Genomic DNA, 7,036 nt, shown 5'->3' with positions numbered 1-7,036 from the left:
TTAGATCACCCGTTTCTACCTAAGTTTGGTGATAAACAGAGGAGGGAAACTGACCTTAGGACTTGGAGCTGGCAGTGCTGCTCTGAACACCTTACCTGTCTACACTGCCATGCCACTGCCTGCATAGAAAGGCACTTCCCTTCATCACCAATACATCTGTGCGATCGTATAGGCCAAACACCACTCCTGATGCACTGGTTTATCCTGAACAGATTTTATTTTGACTACAATTCAGAACATGCATAGCAATCATATGGTCACCGATATGTTTGGGGCATGTGTTGAAGCTCCTTTTGTAAAAAAAAAAAAGAAACCAAACAAAAAAGGAGAACTGACTGTCTACTATACTGTTTTCAAAAACTTAGTTCAGGGCTAGAAAAAGGAGCAGTAAAAGAGGTAAAAGTGCATGCAGCTTTACAGAAAAGACAAACATTGCAGGTGCTGGAGTTGATACCTACAGTTAAGATCATCCATTTACTGAGGTGATACAGAAGTAGTAAAGGCAAGATTTTGTCCCAAGAGCTTTGGACTGAGAAACAAAGTACAATAATAAAATACCTGAGAGTTTACTGAATTTTTATCAAATCTGAGTTCAGGTAATGCAATCAATCATGCTTTAGAAATAAGATAAATAGTAGGATATTGATAACTTCTCTGTGGATGAGGAGGCTTGCTGTCCTTCACAATGCCTTTTCCAAACAGAAGGTTTCACAAAAACACTAAGTACCTGAGTACTCCTGTGCTGAAAATAAATAAAAAGGCACAGGAACTGCTTGTATAACAGCTTGCTATACAGTACATAAACATTATTGTCATATTATATTGTGTACTAATATTTCTTATCAGAGTGGACTAGTAGTCATCTTACCCAAGATTCTCTCATTCTTAGCACTCTGTTGTCCTCCAGTACTAGTTGAAAGGTCCTCTGGTACAGGCATAGGTTCATCTGCATCATCTGGGACATCACTAATTGGAGGACTTTCCTTTCCTAGTATTGAAGAAAGCATCAGTTAGTCATCAGAGTAGCCTCATTTTCAGATAATACCATAAGAGGAACTACAAGCCAAATCAAACTTAATAATAAACTTAAACACTAATAAAAGCATTCTTTGGATCAAAACCTGCTGTCCTGCAGAGAAATCTCCTTTTGAATACAGGGGGAATTACATTTCTGAAAAGTATGCATGGCCAACGTCTCCCAAATTTACTGAAGTCTGGATACACGGTTATCAGTCTTACCATTTTGGGTAACCCACACAGACATTTTTTAGCTGCTATGCTCAGAAGATCCAGTTTAGCCAACGTAGACCAACAGGTTGTCTTCTGTAAAAACTCTTCATTCTTCCACATCTGCTCCAGATTTGCTTCAAGGATATAGTGAAGTCTAACCCACAAATATTCTGGGGCTCTAATAGAACTACCCAAAAAATAAAATTTTATCTCCAACTAAAATTCAGCCACATTTCCAGCAAGCCTCGCCAACAACCATAGATCAGACTTCGGCTGGTCCTTGTGCCTGCAAGCGATTAAGTGCCTGTAGCTCCCGGGACTTCCTAAAATATGTACTGTTAGCAGCGGTCAGTCAAAACATGACTTCAAGGGGTTTATGGTCTCTTATTTGTAAAGAGAAAACAAACCCCAGTACGTTGTGTACATAAGATTTTGCAGAAGAAAACAGACTGGTGCCTTAGCGTGTTGTAAGTATAAAGGAACCATTTTAGTGCCAAAAGCAATACAGTAAGGAAAATATCTCTCTTGCTAAGTATTGCACTTCCAGAATCGGCGAAATTTCTTGGTTTAGCATACCTGTCCTGCCCTCAGTACTCAGCACTACCCCTGTCTTGCAGAACTTCTTTTAAAATGACTTTACACATCCGTAGTGATTAGTTTCATCGACTGTTACTAACGGGCTGGTCTTTGCATTAATAGCAAAGAACACATTAGGCCCAGAGTGGGATTTGAACTCAGTAACGTTCACATAAGACCTTTGTCTCCAAAATGGAGATGTTATCAATTTACACTGATGCAATCTATCAGACATCCTGTGGCAATCAGCACGCCAGCAAGGGCAGTAATTTCATGGCACAAAGGCCTAGCAAATTAGTGTGGCTTTTTCTAATGAGAATTCCCTCATTAACACACAAACATTAATTAATTCAGAAATCACTTCTCAGAAAAGGAAAAATTAAAACAAATACATACAGTTTACATAAATGACAACAGTTTGGCAATGTCTGTTATGGATTTGACCTGAAAGAAGATGAAACTTTCCTTCCCAACCTCCTGGATGCAGCAAAGCATCATGCATTCAGATCTATACTGATCATGATGGAGGTGGTAATGACAGGTACGTTTAAGTCATCTTGCAAATTAGCTGGTTTGGGCTGTTTGCACAAATCCAGGTTTAAATGAATGGAATGAGTGGGTGACTGCATTTCTTAATGATGTCTATCAGACTGTGGAATAATCTCTGAGCAGGAGTGGTGGAAGCAGCACCAGGTGAACCAACTAAAACTGTAGCCAGAGGACTCGAGGGTAATGAACGAACAGTCCTACACTGGCAGAGGAACTAACTAGATGATTTCATACGGTCCGTTCCACTCACACCCCCACCCCCAACCCCCATCTCCAGCTTCTGTGAGATATTCTTCAATGGGCGAAATCACACCCACTGGGTGTGAATGCAAGAGCAAAGGTGGATTCCATAAATGGAAAAGAAGGACCATGTACTTTACAGCAGAGGAGTGTAAAGGCAGGAAGTAGGTTCAATGAAACAGTTTTTGCCATTCACTCTTTAGCTCACTATTTAGTTATTCCTGTAGGTTTCTGCACTATTTTTATGGGATGTAAGGAGCTTAAAGAACTGCCAGCAACTCTCCAATGCAAGTCTCATCCTGCCAAGCTGAGGTATCTCTTACAGATAGGATGAATGGGTGAGGAGAGATGACTGAAATATCTCAACTTTTTCAACGCTTCTCCCTCCAACAAAACCAAAAACGCGGAGGTTTATTCAGAGGGCAAGGGGCAGTCTGGTCAGAATCAGCTCTCTTGACACTACATGTAGGTTAAGAACATAACGTTAAAAAGCAGTAGTAATCAAAACCACCATCTCTCAAGGTACAAATTTTGCTCCCAGTTACAACAATGAAAGTTGATGATTTGACTTAGTCTAGATTCAGAAGAACACTTACCCTACACATCTGAAGGCTTTTTTTAGCTACAAACCAATATAAACACATAATATCAGACCTATGAGATAATATACAGCAAACAAAATCAAAACTTTCTCAGTGTGTAATTAAGCACCCTACAATAAGCAGCCTAAGCAGGATGCTTTGAAGATAAATCCAAGTAGTGTTTTGGAATAGAAACCTGTTCACAGATCAGTACTTTCACAGTTTAGGGTGAACTGCCAGCTTTGCTAAATAGACATCAATCTTCTACTTGTTAGGTTAATAACCCTTCGCCCAGGTGTCATGAATCAGACTAGCCTCAGAGACTTGGTGGGGCAGAAACCAGAGATCTGGTATGCTTCCCTCTTTGCAGGACACTGTAGTTAAGAAAACTTAGTAAACTTGGCTTTAATCAGTCCGTTCATATAATTTGATTTCTTCCTCTTACACATGAACAAGAAGTCCCTGCATGCAGACAGGATAGATTAATTTGTTGAGCTCTGTGTCTTGGATTCTAGAGCATGGTATTTGTATCTCCTGGTTAACTACATCTAAATTGTTACACCATGATAAATTTACTACTGCACAGCAATCTTACAGATCTGCAGTCTCACTAATATCCTTTTGTCAATGAATTTAGAAATGGAAAGGGGATGGGGAAAGCAGGGAACAGTTTTCCATTTAATTCCTAACAGGCGTGCCCAGAATAAGATAGAGCTAAACAAAAACAAAACCAAAAAAAAAAAACCAAAAAAGAAAACAACAACCCCCAAAAAACCACCTAGTGGCAATCACTGGGTAAATTATTAAAATGTCACAGAGCAAAGTACCGAGCAAAGTACCATAGATTTGTTCCATTCCTATTATATATATTTGCTCAAAAATGAAAAGTTAAGCATAAACAATTAGATCTCATCTTGGGGCAGGGGGTGCCTTTTATTTTTTGTAGTTTTTATAAAGAGCCACACATCAAATGAAAAAGACAAGGGAGCTGTACATTTGAAGTGCTGTTTCTCGCATTGTCCCTGATTCGTGATGCTCTTGGTTAAGTCCTAAACGGTCATAAGTTCAAATGCAGCCTGTATCATACATTCCCCCAGTTCATCCTGAAGCTCTGAGCGATAGTCTCAGACTTTCAAATGATGCCATTTCTGCCTGAAAATTGTCAGAGAAGTGCCTGACCTACCAACAGGGCCCTCAACGTCTCTCCTTGATTTTCCTCATCTCTGCCCGAAGCAACACAAGGAAAGAGAGGAAGGGAACCAAGTGCCTATCCCAGTAAGGTTTTATGCATCCTTTATTCCCACCAAAGTCCATAGCCTGGTGTTTCTTCAACATCTCCATTCAGTTCTGCTACCAATTCAGTTCATGCCATCATGGGGCTGCTGGAGCTACAACTGTTAAAAAGAAAGCCTCAGCAGGATTTCATTCTCTATTCTTTCACAAACTGATGTTCAGTACATTTAACCTGAGAGATGTTTCCTATGGAAACTCTAGAACCACTGGAGATATTATGCAAGAAAAGCAACATACAAATCTTTTTGGATTAGAGTCACAACCAAAATAGATCTCCTTTTCACTAGTAGAACCTCAAACCTCCAGTGATGAAAAGAAAGTCGCTTTGGGACCGGAGTCACGCTCTCGGGTAGGAGATGCCAGCCCAAGATATGCTCATTTCCGCCTTCCCAGGACCTAGCAAGAAGATCAAATGAAAAATTCTTCCTGCTTTTGCAGAGCGTGGCACAGCCTAGTCAGTACTAGGGGATCTTTTTATGTTAGATGTGGAAACACTCGTACTGTTTTTTCACCTTCCTTAACTGTTAGGCCCTAAAACTGAGAAAAAAAGAAAAAGGCAGGAAAAATACTGCTTGTTAAGTGAGATATTATCTGTGTTTTCTGATTCTTTTGTACGAGAGCCGGATACCGTTTGGTTAAATTTATGTCAGCTCTCTCCTCATTTCAGAACTGCAACTGCTTGCCTCATGAAATATCACTTTCAGGAGAAAAATAATAACTGTGAACTCTGTGCTAGTCACACGGTATTTCGGTTCCTCTAGGAGCCAGCCATGCCTGGATTCCCAGAAGCCGGAATGCCCGTGTGCACGCAGGGTTTGGCTCGCTCATGCTGGTTTTACACTCCTGGCCCAATGTGCCCCTGCCACACGAGTCAGCTGCATAAATCACATGGCTGCAAAACGCTGCTTTGAGCTGAGAAGACTGTTTCAGAGACCTATTTTATTTCTTGTTTGAAAGACAAAACAAAAAACCCTGAAGAACCCCCACAAACTAATTTTACTATTTTTCTTATTTTAAAATACAACCAAGTGCACCAGTGAACCAAGTCACCTAACCCCATAGGCTCAGAGACTAAGCTACACCTGATGAGCATTACTCATAGAACATGAGAAATAAATAAAAGCATTTTTCATCTGAAAAGACAATCTCACACTTCTGAAACTGTGCAATTGTCTAACTGGTTCCCAATACATAGCAGAGCTCCCTCATCATGTAAGGAAGCACCCTAGAAGAATGCAGATCCCCAGGAGGAGAGGAAGAGGGGGGAAACTCCTTTCTGTATTCAACAGCCTAACAGAAAGATGCAGGTAACATCTCTGTGCCTTAAGATCCTTTAATTTTGACATTTAGTAAGAGCTTACGAAGAACCAACATCTGTGGAACTTAATCTGACAAACTCCTGTTCCCAGAAGGCTGAGTTCACACACAATTCAAATCATAATTTAAAGTAAATGAGCACTTTCTTTCTTTGGGCAGTTGTTCACAAATCCAGCCAACAACCCAATACAATTCGCAGCCTCTGCTCACAGAAAGTACCACATGCTCAGTGACAGGAACAACAGATATTTTTTTTTCCTTTTTCTAAATCTGTTTAGGTCTAAACCTTAGGTCTAATCAAAGGTAAGATTCTTCTTACACTTAATTTTTTTTTTAAAAGAACTCTGTCTCATTACAGGTTATTACTATTCTCATCGGCATGATTTGCTGGAAAAGCTAAAGGGCACGGGAAAGTACTACAGTGGTTCAAATCCTGGAAAACTTTGAGAGCTACAAATAATATACATACATAATATATATATATTTACATATACAGAAACATTTAAAATGTCAAAGTTTCTTGCAAATCTTCCCTCTCCACAGGAGCAGCAGACCAGAAGTAGGCAAAGCAAGTGACCTAATCCACTCCTTGACTCGAGGCAGCATCTCCACACTGCTCCTCCCCATGTCACAAGAAAAAAAAACAATGCTCTGGTAAGAGGTAGCAGATGTGGAGCTCAGATTAACGCCGTTGTAAAGAATACCACAAAGGTTAGGTGTGGGTATCCAGGGGAGCCTGTGCTGCTGCAGACGAAGAGGAGGTCGGTGCTCCTGCCCCCAGGAGCTCAGGAAAGCGAGCACGGGTTTCTGCAGCAGGCAGAGGGTCTGGCCTCAGATCGCGGTGCCTCTCACTGATCTGAGCAGATCCACAGCGCTTTGTCTGCTAAAAGGCTTAAAACCTCCCTGCTTTTTCTGCTAGGGCCACACACGCCCCACACATAGCACGTATAGGACAGGTTTTATTTTCCTTACAGGTTGCTTCAGCAGGTGACAAAACACTGATGTGTGAGCATATCCAGTTACAACTTCAAAACCGTTACTGGGAAGGGAGTGCAACATGCGTCCCCACAGGGCTGGCTGGGAATGCCTTCCCTATCCTGAACATAACTGACAACCTTCTGTTGGATCGAAGGATTATTATACTGTTGTTCTTTAAGATAGAAAACATCTTTGACTCTCAATTTTCAGATGATATTAAAATATCTGGGTTCAAATTTTTGAGAAAAATTATCAATATTTTTAGAAAGGGG

General features: G+C 40.7%; 1 protein-coding gene across 1 annotated transcript in view; it reads right to left on the bottom strand.

The window, feature by feature from the left end:
* Positions 1-868: 868 nt before the first annotated feature.
* The window catches only part of LOC104498507 (DNA-binding protein Ikaros-like), a gene marked incomplete at its 3' end in the record, with an annotated part of 7,293 nt that continues 1,125 nt past the window's right edge, over positions 869-7,036 (bottom strand). Inside the window, exon 2 of the mRNA XM_010141899.1 lies at positions 869-988. Within this exon, the coding sequence (XP_010140201.1) occupies positions 869-988 (120 nt within the window). The remainder of the gene's footprint in view (positions 989-7,036) is intronic.

This window comes from Buceros rhinoceros, unplaced genomic scaffold (assembly GCF_000710305.1).
Source record: "Buceros rhinoceros silvestris isolate BGI_N320 unplaced genomic scaffold, ASM71030v1 scaffold9788, whole genome shotgun sequence".
NCBI lineage: Eukaryota > Metazoa > Chordata > Aves > Bucerotiformes > Bucerotidae > Buceros > Buceros rhinoceros.
Note: the sequence above shows the minus strand (reverse complement) of the source record. Positions and strands in the feature narration are given on the sequence as shown.